The sequence below is a fragment of the Delphinapterus leucas genome, chromosome 6, assembly GCF_059928025.1.
Source record: "Delphinapterus leucas isolate spDelLeu-1000000601 "Yukka" chromosome 6, BTC_Dleu_Yukka2, whole genome shotgun sequence".
Taxonomy (NCBI): domain Eukaryota; kingdom Metazoa; phylum Chordata; class Mammalia; order Artiodactyla; family Monodontidae; genus Delphinapterus; species Delphinapterus leucas.
The window spans coordinates 124,049,645-124,065,628 of record NC_143134.1 but is presented as its reverse complement, the minus strand read 5'-3'; the positions used below and the strand labels follow the sequence as shown (position 1 = coordinate 124,065,628).

At 63.5% G+C, this 15,984-nt stretch overlaps 1 protein-coding gene, 1 long non-coding RNA gene and 2 other non-coding genes across 8 annotated transcripts; 3 read left to right on the top strand and 1 right to left on the bottom strand.

The window, feature by feature from the left end:
- The first annotated feature begins 1,549 nt into the window (after positions 1–1,549).
- On the top strand, positions 1,550–6,086 carry LOC111177020 (uncharacterized). 5 transcript variants are annotated; one of them, XR_002645201.3, is made up of 6 exons: positions 1,550–1,853; positions 2,318–2,359; positions 2,715–2,802; positions 3,738–3,803; positions 4,846–4,936; positions 5,877–6,086. It is a non-coding gene; the product is annotated as an uncharacterized LOC111177020 (long non-coding RNA). The 5 variants fall into 5 exon arrangements; XR_002645200.3 differs by having other exon boundaries at positions 3,733–3,803; XR_016393691.1 differs by lacking the exon at positions 2,318–2,359 and having other exon boundaries at positions 1,551–1,853; positions 3,733–3,803.
- Positions 2,508–2,638, top strand: LOC115802748 (small nucleolar RNA SNORA17). The gene has a single exon (XR_004023277.1). It is a non-coding gene; the product is annotated as a small nucleolar RNA SNORA17 (small nucleolar RNA).
- LOC115802746 (small nucleolar RNA SNORA43) lies at positions 3,870–4,003 on the top strand. The gene has a single exon (XR_004023275.2). It is a non-coding gene; the product is annotated as a small nucleolar RNA SNORA43 (small nucleolar RNA).
- On the bottom strand, positions 6,078–15,384 carry DIPK1B (divergent protein kinase domain 1B). The gene is made up of 5 exons (XM_022578153.3): positions 15,114–15,384; positions 11,455–11,589; positions 8,827–8,934; positions 8,547–8,723; positions 6,078–8,146 (listed from the first exon to the last, which is right to left on the bottom strand). The coding sequence occupies exons 1-5, from the start codon at positions 15,174–15,176 to the stop codon at positions 7,334–7,336; spliced, it is 1,296 nt and encodes a 431-aa protein (XP_022433861.1). The 5' UTR covers positions 15,177–15,384; the 3' UTR covers positions 6,078–7,333.
- Between the last annotated feature and the right edge of the window lie 600 nt (positions 15,385–15,984).

Genomic DNA, 15,984 nt, shown 5'->3' with positions numbered 1-15,984 from the left:
GCTGTGGGGGGGGGTGGGCGTGAGCGTATGAGACAAGGTTTGTGCTGGACACACAGGGCACAGTCCCCAGAGGCTGAGGTTAGGCCGGGAGCAAAGATGGTCGCCCCCTACGTCCCCAGCTTCCAGAGCTCCAGCTCCGACCAGTGACCCTGCTGGGCCTGGGGAGGACTGTGGGTGTTGAGCTGCAGTGCGGCAGAGCCGGAAGCCCCTCCCCCTGCCCCCAGGAGCTGTTCAAGAAAGCGATGCCCTCCCTACCACTGCCTGGGCTCCATCTGGTCCCAGAGGGACAAGAAGGGCAGGGAGCACCTGGCTTTCACCGTTGTGCCACTGTCACTCAGTTCAACAGTGTGACCAACTGCGTCATCACCACCCGCCTCGGGGACCGGAGCGTGACGGCCCGCGCCAGGGCCAGGGCGGTGGAGCAGTCGATCCGGGGGTGGCCGAGGGATGCTGTGAGAGGGGCGGGGAAGTCCCTCTCCAGTTTTGGAAACTTCTTGTTCTTGGAGAATTGGGTCTCTGGCTTGCCAGCTGCTCCCTCTGGCTGGGATTTAGCTTCCTCCAGGCTGTTGGGTGGGTGGGAGGGGACGGGTCCTTCCTTCCCCAAACCAGCTCAGCCTGTGCCTGCAAAACCACGCCCCATTGCTCCTTCTGTCTGCACTGTGCTTCAAGGGGAGGGCACCCCACCTGCCCAGGGACAGGGTGCTGCTGGGAATGCTCTTGGCTAAGGGGCCAAAGGGGCTGCCCAGAGGGGCAGGTCTGGGCTTCCCCACTCTGCCAAGAGGACAGGTGGTGCTAACCACAGAGAATCCTGTAGGATTGTTGCCTTACACTGGAGAGTAGCCCAAGTTAGCAATAACTTGCTAGCGTGTGAGAAATCTCAGAGGACTAATGAATTCATGGCGGGTCCTTCCTGACCCCACCTCAGAGGTCTCCCTGTCAAAGGGGGCAAAGTGTCGCTCCCCGGCGACCCCCGGCAGCCCCTACCCCGTGTCAGAGGTGGGACCCAGGAGACCCCTCCTGAGAGAGCGAAGGCAGGGTTCCCTACGCTGTAGGAAACGTGAAGCTTTAGCAGGGCCTCAGACCCAGCCTGAGTGGCAGGGGCTCCAGGGGGGCTGCGGCAGGGAGAGCAGCTCAGCCAAGGCTCCCCAGAAAGCGGGAGGCCCTTCTGCAGGGACGCTCGTGGGGTCACGGCAGTAACTACGGGAGACGTTATCAAGTGCCTCTGTGCCTGGCCCTCTTCTAAGCGCTTCGAAGAAGCTGACTCGTGCTGTCCCGCCGGCCACTGGTCCCGGCCGTACGCGCGGGCGGGAAGGCGGGACTTCCTGACAGCTGGGAGGGGCTGGCTCGGGGAGGGCCCGTGGACGCGATAGGTGAGCCCAGGAGGCCCGGCCGGGGAGCTCGGCCGAGGTACGGAGGCGCCACATGCTCGGTGCAGCCTGGAGGGTCCGCTAGAGGGCGCTGCGGCTGCGGCGAACTCGGGGAGGGCGCGGGTTGGGCCTCGCGGGCCGCCGTCCGCGCTATAAAAGGCGCGGCGCGCAGTCGCGCGGCCTTTCCGGGCTACGGGGATGGTGGGGTGCGGGCTCGGGTCCCCGCCCGACCCGGCGCCCGCCGCCGGCCGAACCCCGACCCCCGCGTCTCCATCGTGGGTCGCGATGGTCGAATGTGCGCCCGGGTCCGCGGGATAGGCGGGCGCAGAGGTTCCTTGTGTCGGCGGGGTGGGTGCGGCGAGGTTCCGGCGCCTCCGCGTAGCATCGTGGGGCCGGGGCTGGGGGCGCCGCGGATTGCTATGCTTTCCGCACCTTCCCGGCTCTGAAGCCTCGAGAACACGGCTATAGGCAGCAGTAGTTTAATGGGTGAGTCGGGACATTTCATTCGGAAATTGCCCCCTCCCGCCTTCAGCGCCACTGCTTTCCCTGCTTGCGACCTTGAGGGAGTCACGTTATACCCCTGGCCATCTGTTGTTTTGTCTTTAAAGGACTGGTTGTCACTGCTTACTGAGCTCTAAGTGAGGCGATTTCCGAACTATAGTGCGTGTGTGCAGTGCAGTGGGTGTGAATGCGGTGGCCTCCTTGTGGAAGGGGTGGCTGCATTCATAGCCTGGTCCCTTGATCACCTGCGGTCTGCGCTGCTGTATTGTAACCTGCAGTTTCCACACCCCCCCAAATTAAACAGGGAGTAAAACACGGAGGGTACCTGGGTTTGGTGTGTAGACACGTGTAGGCCCTGGAGATCAAATGCAGCAAAATAAAGCCTGGGTGAAGGGCCTTTTTGTGGGCTTGTAAGGTTGTTATAAAGCGTGGGTTTCTTTTTTCTCTAGGGAGTTTGCCTGCTGGGAACTAGGGGCCTGCTGGGGTCTCAGGTGAGTTGACACGTGTGCTGGGACAGGTTTGCGCTGAAGAATAATTTTTGTGCTAGTTGAATGCCTTTTTTGTTACATTCTAAGCACGGGGCCAGGGCATCCATGTGGTCAGGGAATAAAAACTTGAGTTATTTAATCTTCTGTAGGCACTGCCCCTAGAGGCGTTGCAGGTGTGGTTGCTGTGCCACATCTGTGTCATTAGGTGGCGGAGAGAAGAGAGGCCTGACTGTGCCCAGCGTCCTGGCCCGTGGACGTCTGGATGATTGATAGTCTGACACTTGACTGTGCTGACTGGGGGTGTGTCTACTGGCAGCCTGACACCTGTTGTGTAAAAGCACTCTTAATTCCCTCCTAGTTCTTGGCCGGCCCTGGAACACGAGGTTGCCAGGTGTGTGACGGCAGCAGGTAGGAGTGACCCGCTGGTGCAGTGATGAGCAGGAAAGGTGAGTGGGTTTCGGTAAGACTGACTTGCTGAAGATCTGTCACATTGGATTAAAAAAGGGTGGCACTAAAATTTTCCTTTCTAGCGTGAGCTCAATAATAACCACCTAACGATCTGAAATAATTAGACTATATTAGGTGGATCCATGGGTAGTTACTCTCTCTTAAAAGAAATTTTATGATGGGTTGTGCAGCCAGAAACTCTAGAAATAAAGTTGCCAGGTTTAAACGTTACGGAGACAATTCCGAAGGCCGGCTGTGCTACCTTACGTGAGGCTTTTCTGAATTCTAGAGGAATGTTTCCTGTGTTGCTTTGTATAGTGTACTTTGATCCGTTGATCTATCTAGGACCTCACTAGTAGCTCCCTGGGAGAGGGTGCAGAGATTTCTGAGGAGGGTCCTCCTGGCTGCACTACGGTCCCCTGGGTTCATCAAACACCAGCCTATTGCCAGGTGCCAGCACAGGCAGCCCTTTTCAATTTTTGCCTCGGGCTGCCCGTTGCGGGTCTGAAAGGTGACGGTGGAAAGGTGAAGGGTTCATGTGTCAGTAGCAGCCTTCAGTACTACTTTTTTATATATAAATTTGTTTATTTATTTTTGGCTGCGTTGGGTCTTCGTCCCTGCACATGGGCTTTCTTTAGGTGCGGCGAGCGGGGGCTCCTCTTCACTGGAGCCACGGGCTCTAGGCGCTCGGGCTTCAATAGTTGTGGCGCAGGCTCAGTAGTTGTGGCTCACGGGCTCAGTTGTTCCGCAGCATGTGGGATCTTCCCGGACCAGGCCTCGAACCCGTGTCCCCTGCATCGGCAGGCGGGTTCTTAACCACTGCACCACCAGGGAAGCCCAGCCTCCACTAGTTTTAAATACTGGCAACAGTAATAATGGCAGCCAGCTTTTCCTGCGCTCTGATTCTGGGCCGACCACTTGTTGTTCAGCACAGGAAGGACAGCGGCTGTTGGCCTGTGAACCTAGGCAAGAATGACCAGCCGACACGGTCCAGACCGAGGTGAGAGGCGGTGCTTTTCTGAGCTCCTCCTGGAGGCCTGCTGGGCGGGCGGGACACTGCCCTGCAGATGCCGGACTTGCCGGCACCACGGGTGCGGCAGCCCTGCTGCACCTGTGACGTTGGGGCGGAGAGGAAGCGGCTATTTCTACGCTCAGTGCTCAGAACAGTGGGCGCTAAGAATGGTTTGTAGCCGGACACCACCAGAAGCTGCAGGAGGGAGCACCTTGTTTCCACGCGCGCTTGCGGTGGGAGCTGTGCGCAGGCCCTTGAAGACTGATGTTCTTTTTCTTTATAAGTTTTGAGAATTAAATGAGATATGTGTACAGGCATATGGCAAGCTTTGGGCACAATGGGATTGACCAGGAGAGAGTCTCCTTACTGGAAATGAATGTTCTGTTGGTCTGCCTGGCGAGGAGTTTTTAGGAATCCCTGGGCAAGTTTGACCTGCATCCCTGGCTGAGGGCTGCTGAGCTGGTATCAAGGTCCTGTGGGGCTTCCAGGCCATGTTCAGAGTAGGACCCTAGGTGGGGATGAGGGGGGCCCAGAGCCACTGGTCCACGAGCGCTCGTACTCTGAGGACCTTGAGACGAGTCACTCTGGAAGGAAGGCCGGAGGTTCGCTCCTGGCTTTTGTCCTGTTGGTGAGGCAGAAGTCGGGCCCCTTCGTGGAGCCCCTCGACGGGCCGACCGTAACCCTATAAAATGATCCTCCAGACCAGGGGTGTCGTGGTCTCCCTGCAGATGGAGAATGCAGTTTGCTGTTTCCCGAAATGTTTAAGTTGGAGGGTTGGACAAAAGCTGTAGGTTAGTGGCTCTTCGCCTAGGGGCAGTTTGTCCCCCTCCCAGGGCACGTGGCAACTCGCAGGGCAGGAAAGGGATGGGGTGCTGCTGGCATCTAGTTGGTGGGGCCCAGGGCTGTGGCTGCATGTCCTGTGGTGCCCAGGATGGCCCCACAGTAAAGCTACAGGGTCCCAAATGCTGATGGGGCCAAGGCTATAGAAGATAATTTGGGAGGGATTCACGGATTGGATTCCGTTTCTCAGGTCCGTGGGCCCAGCTTGGTCCTCTGCGGCTGGTCAGTGGAACAGACCTGCAGGTGTGGCTCCTGTCACTCTAGGACTGGCTTCAGGACAGGTAAGTTGGGAGCGGGGTGCCTGGCTGGGGGTTTGACAGAACTTTTGGACCCTTTAATACAAGCACATGGTATCAATTGTGGGTGTGCTTTGAGGAGAGGTGAGAATGTCCAAGTAGCTGACAGTGAAGGCCTCGGTGGGCAGAACTGGTGGTGAGGCAGGACAGTGGCCTGACCTCAGCCACCTCCCCCGTTAGCGTGTTGGCAGCAAATGGCCAGGCCTGTGGCTCAGGGCGGCCTGGCCGGGTGGCTCTGGCTGCAGCATCTGAAGGCTTGATCGGGCCAGAAAGAAGCACTTCCAAGACGGCATGCCCGAGGCTCCTCACGACGGGACAGCTGGCTTCCACCAGAGCTGGTGTGACCCAGCCTCAGAGCCAGCCCCGGTGCCCTTGGGAGGGACCGTAGGGTGGGCGGGAGCGGCCTGCACAGCATGTGTCTGGTTGGTTCTTAATCCAGGTTTTGGAAGTGTGCTCTTTATTTTGTTGTGTTTTGTGTTTTTGAGAATCTTGAACTTTTGGCTGCTACTAACCAGCTACCAGAGTTTTTGCCCACTTCCTCGTGTCGTGCGCTGTGTGGCTTGTCAACTGGAGTGGGGTTGGGGTGACAGTGTAATTGCCGGAAGCAAGCCGACTTGAGCAGAGAGGGTGGCGGGTGGCGGTACATCCGGTAGGTCCACCTTTGAGCCCGGCAGCAGCTGGGTTTCCTGTCCCATCCTACTTGGTAGAACCTCCCTGGCTGAATTCCCCTAGAAACTGGGTGGAATGGTCAGAAGGAGAGGGGAGCAGGGCTTGGCGTGTCTGGCAGGAGAGGCTGAAGAGGCTTGAGCAGCTGTGTCCTTGCGTTCCAGAAGCCAGGTGCTCTGCTAAGGCGGCTCGACTGGGGTCCAGCCCACCCAGCGCTGGGAGGCGTGGCGAGTGGGTCATCTCTGTTTTCTGTCTGCAGATCCGGGCCGGAAGAGCCCAGGGCACCGCCCTCAGTTCTCCAGGAGAGTGCGCCAGAGTGGAGCCAGGAGGGGTGTGCGCGACTCAGCACGGGGGCCATGCACGTCCAGTCTGCTGGCATGGGCAGTGGGGAGCCGGGGGAAGTCATGGCCTTGCGAATGTCCTCTGATGAAAAGGAACCTGCGGGCTTAATAAAATAACTTGCGTGGAACGTCGGTGTGCTGAAAAGCAGTTGTGTGTGCTTTTCCCCCTTGGTGTGGATCAGTGGTGCTGAGGCAGCAGGTGCGATACAGAACTGTGAGCAGAGACCTTCTGGAATCCCCAGACTCCAGGGAAACTGAAGGTGACGGCCAGCCTAGTGAAGAGGACAGGGGGCGGGGGTGGCAGCCCAGCAGGCGCCCCTCGTCTTAGGGCCCTAATCCTGGCTCCAGCCCGCTGGTCAGGGGAGCTGCACGGTCCCTTGGGTGAGCAGAGCCCCCAGTCCTGAGCCGTTCTTCGCTGTGTTGGGTCATCTCCCGCCATCCAAGGGGGGAATCTAGATGAGGGTTAAGAAGTAGTGCTTTAAGAATGTGGATCTCATAGTTGGAGCACGTGTCTTCAGCACAAAGTGTTAAAGTGAACGGAAGGATTCAACCCCTTTTCGAGGAGGGCATCTCCATGTGGGCAGAACTAGAGAATAAATGGGTCTTGAATACACTGTCTGGACTTGCGTTTCTGTCTTATCAGCTGAGGGTGCAGCAGGAGTTGAGGGTGTGAGAGGGTCAGGCTCCTGGGCTCACAGCTTCCTGTTTGCGCGGGGGAGGAGGGAACAGGGGACCCTTGGCTTTTTCCCGGACAGTGGATGTACACCTAGTGGCTCATTGGCATCAGTGGAGACGCCTTCGTAGGCTGGGCCACACGGCTCTGCGGCACAGGGAGAAGTTAGTGTAGAAGCTCCTTACGAGAGAAAAACTTCCGTCAGCCCACCCTCCCATCCCCATCGGAACCACACCGGATCCGGGCTGGGGGCTCAGCTTGCAGCGCCCTTGCCCTTGGCTCCAGTCATAACCCCAGCCAACCAACAGCCAGGATGTGGCTGCCCTCCAGCAGACCGTCCAGGCTGGGGTCTGGAGTGGGCTGAGGGGACTCGGGTGCTCACGGAAAATCTATTTATTTACACGCATGTTCTCCAAAGTAACAAAACCTTGGTCTAGGCAGGTCCCTTGGCCAGCCCTTGGTGCTCGGGCTCTAGGTCCTTCCCTCTCCTCCCAGCCTCTCCCATTCCAGCTGCACAGTCGCGTCTGGGAGCCTAGAAAACCCTGGGGGTGGTGGGGGTAGGGGCAGGAGCCCCACGGCTGCCTGAGCTCTGGAGACCCACAGGGTCGACACTGGAGCAGCCCCGTCCTTTGGTGGGGGAAGGGGGGAGAGGGCCAAGGGCAGGCGTGGTTCTTGGGGCAGGGCGGGAGCGCCCGCCAGCCGTCAGGTGTACTTGGTGTTGGAGATCTCCTTCCAGAGCAGGGTCTTGAGGTGGCTGAGCACCAGCGAATGGTGTGCCTCCACCTGGCTGGCCAGCCCGCTCAGCGTGGTGCACGTGCGCAGCTGCTTGCCCAGCGCGGCGCGCAGGCCGGCGGGGGCGCCGGGCAGCAGGTAGTCCTGCAGCAGCTCGCACACCTTGGCCAGGTTGGGCTGCACCAGGTCGCCCTTGCACTGCCGCAGGAGCGTGTCGCAGGGCGCCCTGCAGTCGCGCCCGTAGGTGCAGTCCGAGCTGTGCTCGCAGTGGCGGCCCCGCAGGAAGCGGCGCACGGCGGCCTCGGGCGCCACCTGCTGCAGGTCAGCCATCCTGAAGTCGTACTTGGCTGTGTAGCCCACGTTGGCTAGCGTGGTCTCGCACATGTAGAAGGTCCCATAGGCGCCGTGGAACAGCTCCTCCACGAACTCCAGCAGGCCGATGGCAATCTTGGCGCGCCAGGGCCACGCGGGCCCCAGCCACTGCTGCAGGGCCCCGTGCAGGGCGGGTGGCAGCAGCGGGCGCAGCAGGGGCGGGAGCACGGCCCCGGGCCAGGAGCTGTGCGGGACCCCCTCGGTGAGGTACAGGTCCCCGCAGTAGCCCAGCAGCCGGGAGGCGTGCTCCTTCTCCTGCAGGGACAGCAGCAGCAAGAACTCGTTCCGCTGCAGCAGGGCCCACACTGACTTGGCCTCGGCCAGGGACACCCTGTGGTCCTTGTTGAAGTCGGCCATGAGCAGGACCTGTCCGGCCAGCGTGGGCAGGGAGGGCAGGTCTCCCAGGTTTGCCTGCGGTTTGGGGGCAGGAGAGAGGAGGCCAGGGCGTCGGCCAGCCGGCCAGCAGTCTGCGCTCCGGACCCCGCACGTCCGCCAGGCAGGGGGAGCCCCGCCTCCAGCTGACAGGATGGAGGGGACAGCCAGGGACCTGCAAGGCCCCCTCGCCACTCCTGGAAGCCCAGCTGCGGAGCCTGGGGCCCCCTTACTGCTCATCTGCCCCTCCCGCTCTCCCCGAAGATGCCCCTGGGGTGGGGCCTCAAGCCTCTGGCTCCTCCCTGAGGGAGGGTCTGCTTGGAGCTGGGGGGCTAGCCAGGCACCTGGCTGGCCCGTGTGGCCTCCACCCAGCCTGCCTCCTGCCCTGTCACACGTCCCTGGGCATGAACTTGACTGGCCCCCAGGAGGGCCAACTGACCTTGAGAAAGCTGAGGGTCATCTCCTGGAACTCCTTAATCGAGGTGCCACGGGTGGGCTTGTCAAAGAGGACCAGCTCCCGCCGGGGGGCCGCATCTGCCCCCGCCTTCAAGTCCAGGCTCTCCTCAATGCCACACTTGATGGTCACCTCCTTGCCCTGCCAGAGCCCGCTGTACACCTGCACAGGACCACAGGGACCCTCCGTGCAGATGTCCTCCTCTGGCTGCACTGAGGGCGTCTGAGCCCTGGGGCTGACCCTGGCCCGACCCTGCTGGGCTTACCTGCTGGCCCGGGACAGAGGAGAGGCAGGTCCTCCACTCCACCTGGTGCAGGTGGCACAGGTCCTGGCAGATGGAGCCTGAGATGATGCCCTTGCGGTACTGGTCACACTGCGGAGAGGAAGATGCAGGAAGTGGCCTGGGGAGGCAGGGGCTTGTCCTGCCCGCCCACCGGCCCCTTCTTTAGCCAGATGCACAGGGAGAAGCTTTCTGCAGTAATTAGGTCAGGCTCTGGAGTAGCTGCCGCCCCCACTGGCCCCTTCTCGGCTCTAGACGAGGCCTTGCAGCCCCCTGAGTCCTGGGGGTCTGGGCTGACCTGAGCAGGTGAGGCCGGAGGGGATGGAGTCAGGCCCGTCCCTGCGGGGGGTGGGGGGGGAGTCGTGGCGTCTGGAGCGAGTAGGGGGGTGAATTCCTGGATGCACATCACCGTAGCCATGGTGCCCAGGCCCTTGGTGGAGAGGGCCTTGAGGAAGGAGAGGGAAGGGAGGTGCAGAGAGAGTGCTGAGGGGCGGGAGGCGCCAGAGGCCCTGGACTCACCTATGGGGACCAGGGAGGCCACGACAGCCATTCATCCAGAGGAAAACGAAGAGACCACACACTGTCATTCTGCCACCTTGGAGGGAGGCCCTCCACCACGGGGGTCTGTTCTGACCCGCGAAAAGCCCCAGGGCCACAGGGCCCTTGTGGGGGGGTCTGCCAGGGAGGCTGGGCGGCAGGGCTGGGCCAGGGCGGGGGAAGGGACCTGTCAGCCACACCGCCCACCAGTGTGGGGAGGGGCTTCCACGGAAGCTGAGGTGGGCAGTGTGTCCATCAGACCCAGCGCTCCTGCGACCCATGAGACACCTCCCCTCCCAGCCTGTTTACTGTGCGCAGACTGGGCGGTGGTGGGGACCCGGCCGAGCACCCAGAGGCCCATGGGCACCAGGTCCGTGGCCCCTGGTCCTGCCTTCCCCACACACACACACACACTGGGTGGCCTTGGACAAGCTGTGGAATATCTTGGAGACGGCTGATACCCCCATGAGGCGGGCAGGTCTCCCCTGGAAAGGAGAGGGTGTCCCCATGGCCCCAGGGACAGGCCTCAGGAGAGCTGGGCCCAGCAGCCAGGGCACTCTGGGAAAACGGAAGCTGCAGTTCCTCTGGCTGGGAGGGGCGGGCTCCTCCTCTGCTCCCCCAGGGCCCCTCAGTCCTCTGCGTGTTGGGGCGCTGCTGGGGGCACACAGGAGGTCCTCAGAAAACACCCGCCAGCCCTGAGCAGTCTGCTCCCTGCATGCCACTGGCCAGACCCCATCGCATGCCACCTTCCAGGTCTTGCTGCCCGCAAAGGCCCCTCCACCCACTGCCAGCACCAGGCGGCCCGGGCTCATCCCAGGCCTCCCGCCCTGCTCCCTGGCCCGAGGGGTCCCCAGAGCAGGGCCTTTTCCCGCCCGCACCCAGAGGCCGGGCTCCATCCCCCCACACGCCTGCCCCTGGGTCTCCCCAGCTCCCCCCCGACCCCAACTGTGAAGGCAGAGCCATATGTCCAGCACCCAGCTCGGGCCAGGCCCCTGGAGGCCCCCAGTGAGCCTTTCTGGAATAAATGAGCTTGCCTGAGAATGGCCGGGAGGCCCGAGGCCTTCTCCTCTGAGCTGGGACTGCGCCCTCGGTGCCTGGTGGCAGCCCTGCCCCCAGGAGGCCTGAGCCAACCATCAATGGGCCCCGTACAAGTCCCTACGCACGGGCTTTCCCGCTCTGGAGCCCCGTGCCGCTCCCACCGCCACCTCTGGGCTTTCCCAAGTGTGGCCCCCCTGGGACCTTGCCCAGAACAGGCCTGCTGAGCCCTTCCGGGGCGCCACACAGCTCCCCAGGAGGAGTGCTCTCAACCTGCAGAGGAGGAGAAACTCCAGGCCCCTGGCTGGTGCGAGGCAAGGCTCCCCCTTCGAGACCCCAGGAGCTCTGCTGGGGCAGGGCAGGTCTGTCCCCAAGTGGCATGGAGGCCTCAGAACCCTGGTCGGCTCACCAAGGGCTCCAACCTGCCCGGGGAGGCCAGGCAGGGCGGCCGGGGGTGGGGGAGGATCAGAGTCTGAGGTTTGCCAGGGCCCCTTCGGCCGGCCTCACCCCGCCCTCCAGCCAGTCACTCCATCAGCAGGAGCAGTGAGCCACCCTGTGTGCACGCTCGTGGGTGCACAAGCGCTGGTGTGGACAAGCACACGCAGGCTCACGCGCCCTCACACGCACGTGCACGGCCTTGCTGTAGACGCCACGGTGGCGACTTAGCGCTGTCTCCCGTCTGAGGCCCCGAAGACCATGCCCCGCAGCCTCCTTTGCTGGACTCCTGGCTCCAGGAGGGGCCCTCAAGGCCACCAGCGCCTGCCTGTCCCCGTCTGGGCTAAAATGTCTCCCTCATGGACACCTCTACATCTGGCTCTGTCCATCTGCCCGTCCCCAGCCGCCCGCATCTGCGCAGCCTGCCCTTGGCCTCCGCATTCCTCTCTGGCCTCCCCCGTGGCCCGCCAGGGGCAGCTCTGCAGTCGGCACGGTCAGATGTGTCTTAAAACCCGCTGAGCCGGCGCCTCTGAGCCACGTCTCTAAGCTGCCACGGCAGGAGCGCTGGCCCAGGAGCCCACAGGCCTGGCCCGAGGTGACACTTACGATGACCACCTGGCAGATATGCCCGCGGCAGAGCTCAGCGTAGGACGAGTAGTGAACGTAGGCCAGCCAGCTGCCCGCGAAGATGCCCAGCCAGACCAGGAAGACGTACTTGACCCTGAGGCCCGGGAGCCGGCCCTGCGGGGGAGGGGGCCATGAGGGAGCGCCGCATTTGGGGTGCTGACCCCACGTCCCGGACCCCAGCCTTCCAGAGGGGTGCCCCTCCCTCCGGGGGCCAGCACCTGCCCAGCCCAACGTCTCCCTCCCCCTCTACCTACTCACTGTGGGTGGGGCCGGGGCCTGGTGTCTCCCAGACCTTTAAATCTCACGGGCAGGTAAAAATAAATTCCAAAATGAGGGAGATATGGGGTAGACGCTCATTATTTTGCTGAATAAAGAGATTTCGAACAATTTTCCCTCCTGTCCTGTCCTGGCCCGCATTTCATAGTGACATGTAACCTCTGCACGAGGTCAGGCTGGAAGAGCACCCACACCCCCGCGCACTGTCCCCCTGGGTGGTGGAGATTTCGGGCTGGACCCGGGCCAGCAGGGGCCGCGGGGTTGGAGGCACGGTCACCCTGTGAGCCTTTAAGAGACACGGCCTCACCCACCCACGATCACAGAAGCCAAAAGGTGGATACAGCCCGTTTGTCCATTGACAGATGAGTAGATAAACCAAATGTGGTCCGTCCACACGACGGAATATTATACAGCCACGAAAAGGCAGAGAAATCCCGACCCAGGCTACAGCAGTCCCTGCCCTGGCCCCCGTGGGTCCTGTCACCCATGGGCGAGTGAGCCCCTAGGACAGGAGGACATCATGTCCAGTGAAATGAGCCAGACACGAGACAGATCCTGTGATTCCACCCATGCGAGGGCCTCGAGTCAGATCCACAGAGACAGGAAGGGCTGGGGGCCAGGGGCTGGGGAGGATGGGGAGTGAGTGTCTAAAGGGGATGGAGTTTGTCTGGGGAGATGATGGGACAGGTTCTAGAGACGACGGATGGTGACGGCCGCACAGCAATATAAATGTGCTTAGCGCCCCCGAACCGTGCACTTAAAAAGGGTTAAGATGCTCAATTTATGTGATGTATAATTTACCACGATAAAGAACAGATAACCAAGACATGCAGCCCCTGGCCCTGCTGCCACAGGCTCTGTCCCGGAAGTCTGGGCTGGGCCGGGAACTGCTTCTATGGAGGGCTCAGCCCCTCTGCCACGTTTCGCCAGCTGACGGGTAGAATCACAGGGTGGGAGAGTCCCAGAGCCCTGCAGGAGCTGGGGGCACTGTCTCCCATCCAGTCCCCAAGCCGGGATTGCAGGGGCATCAACTTCCTTCCCTACCCCCATCCTGGTAAGTCACAGGCCTCACTGGCTGCTGTCCAGGGGCGGCCAGCTGATGGGATGGGGTTACCATGTGCTGACCCATGCAAGAGCTCAGACACCTTGACCAGGCAGCTGAGCCCCAGAGAACAGGGCCCGGGCCCAGGGCCCAGGAGGGCAGGAGGGCCTGGGGCTTCAGGCCAGCCTGCCCTAGAGGGGAACCACTGCCAGCACTGGTCACGCACCCTACCACCCGCGGGCCAGGGAGCAGCTCCAGTCCTGGTTAGTCCTGGGTCCTAGTCACCTGGGGGCTGGGGCCGAGAAATGGGGCCAACGGGTCCCCACTGAGGACAGGGCAGGGCCCTGCAGGCCCAGCCCAGGCATCTGTGCTCATTTTTACGGTTCTTCCAGGAGAGGCGGGGTCCTCACCTCCTGCTTCCCTAGCACCGACTCACACGGAGGTGCCGCAGCAGGAGGGCCTCTGAGAGCTCCAGGGGCAGGCTCGGAGCCTCAGAGGCCTGGGGTGGCCCTGGGGACGAGTGAGCGGGTTGGGTCTCAGGCCCACTAGTCCCTGCCACTGCATCTGTTTCCGCCAGTTTTGTTCAAAGGGAAAAACAGGAAAGCACAGGGACAGTGGGTGGGGGGTCGGGGAGCTGGGGGTGTTGTCTGGCAGGATGAGGTCAGAGGACTTCCAGCCGCTGGTGACCCACGCCCTGAGGTGGAGGTGGGCAGGGCCTCTGGGGGGCCAGCGCTGGGAGTCCTGGGGGGATGGCCAGGACGAGGGCAGGCTGTAGCCTACACTGGACCCAGGGGCTGCCCTGGGCCGGACCCAGGCTTCCCAGACTGACTGCAGGGCCCACCCTGGACACTGCCCAGTGTCCCGCCAGATGCCCTCCAGCTCGGGCCTTCAGGTGGCGGCCCAGCTCCCAGGACACCGTCTGCACTTGGCTAGCTGTGACCGAACCCCGGGCCCTTATCTTAGGCGGGCACCTCCTCCAGAAGTAGTCCCTGCCCTGGCTCTTGTGGGTCCTGTCACCCAGGGGCGAGTGAGCCCCTAGGACAGGGAATGCGCTGCTCCTCAGTGGGTCCTGTGCAGCTGCTCCCCCACCGTGGCCTGCCCGGCTCCTCGTGGAGCCGCTTGGGGGGGGGTCACTCGGGGGACAGTAACAGCACAGTGAACGGCAGCCTTGGGGCCAGTGACCCACATGCGCCACGACCTCGAACCCTCACTACCAACCCACGAGTGTGCTTCACAGGCAGGGAAACTGAGGCTCAGGGTGTGTCCTGACATTAACGGGGGTCCTGGGCTCAAACCACTGGGAACCCACCAGAACCCCTCTCCTGTCCATGCCCATCTGCCGTTCCCGGGCTGAGCTCAGAGGCCTGACACCCAGGGTCCGGGACCCGCGACTCTGGCCTCCCCTGCGGCAGCTCCATCAAGGCCTTTCCCGCAGGACGGGGGCTGCTGCACCCCCTGCCTACCAGCATGGGGGTGGACACAGACCCTCAGCTCCCACCTTGCCCAGCGCTGGGTGGGGACCACCACGAACCCAAGGCCCCAGGCGGGGAGGAAGGGCTTCTGGCACAGACAAGTACCGGGTTACCTGGCTCCCACCCTTCTCCACAGAGGGGAACACGGTGGCCTGGGCTCTGATCAGGGCTGTCTCCTTCCGCCCAGGGGCTGGGGTCCTGGAGGGCACTGAGGTCGTAGGTGTGGCCTGGATGATTTGAGACTCTGATGTGGGCCTGGCTCAGATCACCCAAAGCAGAGGTGACAGGGCTCCTGACAGCTGGCACCCGAGGCAGCCTGGGCCTCCCCTGCAGATGGCAGGGTCCTGAGAGGGACAGTGATTCGTCCAAGGTCACTGCGGGGTCAGGGCACACTCCTAATCTCGGGCTGGCTGGGGGATGGCCCGGGGGGAGGGTAGTCCTTAGGGTGGTTCTATGGGTCCCAAGTTTTCCATCACAGGAAAACAAACCTGGTCTTTTAAGTAGAGGGAAGCGGAGCGGACTTGGTGTGGCTTCTGGGCCTGCGGGAGCAGGTCCAGCCCGCGGCGGGGTGGGGCCTCCTTCAGCCCCAGAGGCAGGGGTGCCACCCTGCAGCATCCGCGGGGCCCTGCCGCTCCGCTCACCGCATGGACAACCCTCACCCCAGTCCCCAGTCCCCTCCCTGCCCCCAGCCTCCCCGGGGGCCACGCACCGCAGCGCTCATCGGCCTTGAGTCCCGAACCCGCCCCGGGCCCCAGGCTGGACGCCGCGCGCCCCCGCCGAGGCCCGGGCCCCACAGCGGGCGGGGCGGGGGCGGGAGCCGGCCGGGGCCGGGGCGGGGGCGCGCCTACCTGCAGGCCCTTGGAGAAGGGGCAGAAGAGCACCAGGTGCGCCAGGCGCCGCAGCCGCCGCATGGTGGGCGCGGGCCGTGCACCGGCCCGGCTCGGCTCGGTTCGGCTCGGCCTCAGCCCCGCGGGCCGGCCCGCAACGGCCGCCGCGCCTCCTCCCCGCCCCGCGTCCGCGCCGGAGCGCTCGCCTCTGACGGCCGGGCGCGCGCGCGCGGAGGGGAGGCGCGGGGAGGGGGCGCGGCGGGGACGCGCGCGGGGTGCGGGCAGGGAGCAGAAGGCGGGAGAGGGCGCGTGGCCGCGAGGGTGGCGGTGCGGGGGCGCGCGGCGGGGAGGGGGAGGAGGGAGGAGGAGGGGGAGGAGGGAGGGAGGGAGGGAGGGAGGGCCGGGGGCGCGGCGGCGGGCCGCGGTGCTGGTGGGAGGTGACTGCGGCCCCGCCTCCACCCCACCGCCCCCGCCTCCACCCCACCGCCCCCCTCCCCGCGCCCCGCCCTGGAGAGAAAGGGGAGGGCGCCGAGGCCTCGCCCGCCCGCGACCCCAGCCCGCACCCTTGAGCGGCGGGGTTGTCACAGGCGGGGCCGTCGTCACGGGAGGGGACTGTCACGGGCGGGGCTGTCGCGCGGGCCCCTGCAGAGAAGAGACGGGTGGTGGAGCCGGGCGGCCTGAGGAGGTCCCACGGGGCAGGGTCGGTCGCGCGGGGCGCGGGAGGGGCGGTGAGCCCAGGGACCGGGGCGTGTCGCGGCTAGGTCCCTAGTGGGGTCCCGCGCCAGCTACCCGGCCTGGAGGGGCCGTGGACACTGCGGCAGCGTTTGCCTCTTTCTCCCACTGTTTAAAGAAATACAGGCAAATGCGCCCTTTCACTGTGCATCTCTGCCGG